Below are 620 nucleotides of genomic sequence, written 5' to 3'. Positions count from 1 at the left end.
TCCTGGTTCTGGTTCTAGTCCTGCTCCTGGTCCTGGTTCTGGTTCTAAGCCTGGTCCTGGTTCTGGTTCTAGTCCTGCTCCTGGTCCTGGTTCTGGTCTCACCTGTCGAAGAACGTGGCCAACAGCCTCCGGAGCAGCACCTTGTGTTTGACCCCGGCACAAAGGTGGCAGTTCATCAGCTGACCTCTCGTCATGAACACACCTGAACCTGAACGTACCAGAAGATGTCAACAGGTCACGTGACACGCCGACTTCCTTATGATGCTGTTAACATGGCAACGCACCTGCCACCAGCTCCACCTTCTCTCCAGGATCCCCCTCGGCGTAGAGCGACGGATGGCACCGGTAGCCGATCTGGCTGATCAGGCTGGCGGGCAGAGCCATGTTGTCCCGGCCAACCAGAACGCAGGGCCGGCGTTCATTAGCCAATGGGAGGGGCAGCAGCTCCAGCTTTTCCTGAACTAGACCGTTAAAGTCAAGAGGGGAGAGGAACAACTAAATATTTACCAAGAAAGACGGAGCAGATCTCACCGTAACATCCCTAAAGGTCCGGGGCCCCTGAGTCTATGGTTCTAAAGGTTTGGGGCCCCTGAGTCTATGGTTCTAAAGGTTTGGGGCCC

General features: G+C 56.0%; 1 protein-coding gene across 5 annotated transcripts in view; it reads right to left on the bottom strand.

Moving 5' to 3' along the window:
- LOC103156286 (nucleus accumbens-associated protein 2) overlaps positions 1–620 on the bottom strand; it is a 12,135-nt gene that overhangs the window by 3,283 nt on the left and 8,232 nt on the right. For all 5 annotated transcript variants that reach the window (XM_016664247.1, XM_007578271.2, XM_007578272.2 and 2 more), the window contains 2 exons: positions 285–461; positions 103–208 (listed from right to left, as the gene is read on the bottom strand). In XM_016664247.1, coding sequence (XP_016519733.1) covers positions 103–208; positions 285–461 — 283 coding nt within the window. The remainder of the gene's footprint in view (positions 1–102; positions 209–284; positions 462–620) is intronic.

The sequence above is a fragment of the Poecilia formosa genome, unplaced genomic scaffold, assembly GCF_000485575.1.
Source record: "Poecilia formosa unplaced genomic scaffold, Poecilia_formosa-5.1.2 Scaffold473, whole genome shotgun sequence".
Taxonomy (NCBI): domain Eukaryota; kingdom Metazoa; phylum Chordata; class Actinopteri; order Cyprinodontiformes; family Poeciliidae; genus Poecilia; species Poecilia formosa.
The sequence above is the reverse complement of the archived record's forward strand: the minus strand, read 5'-3'. Positions and strand labels throughout refer to the sequence as shown.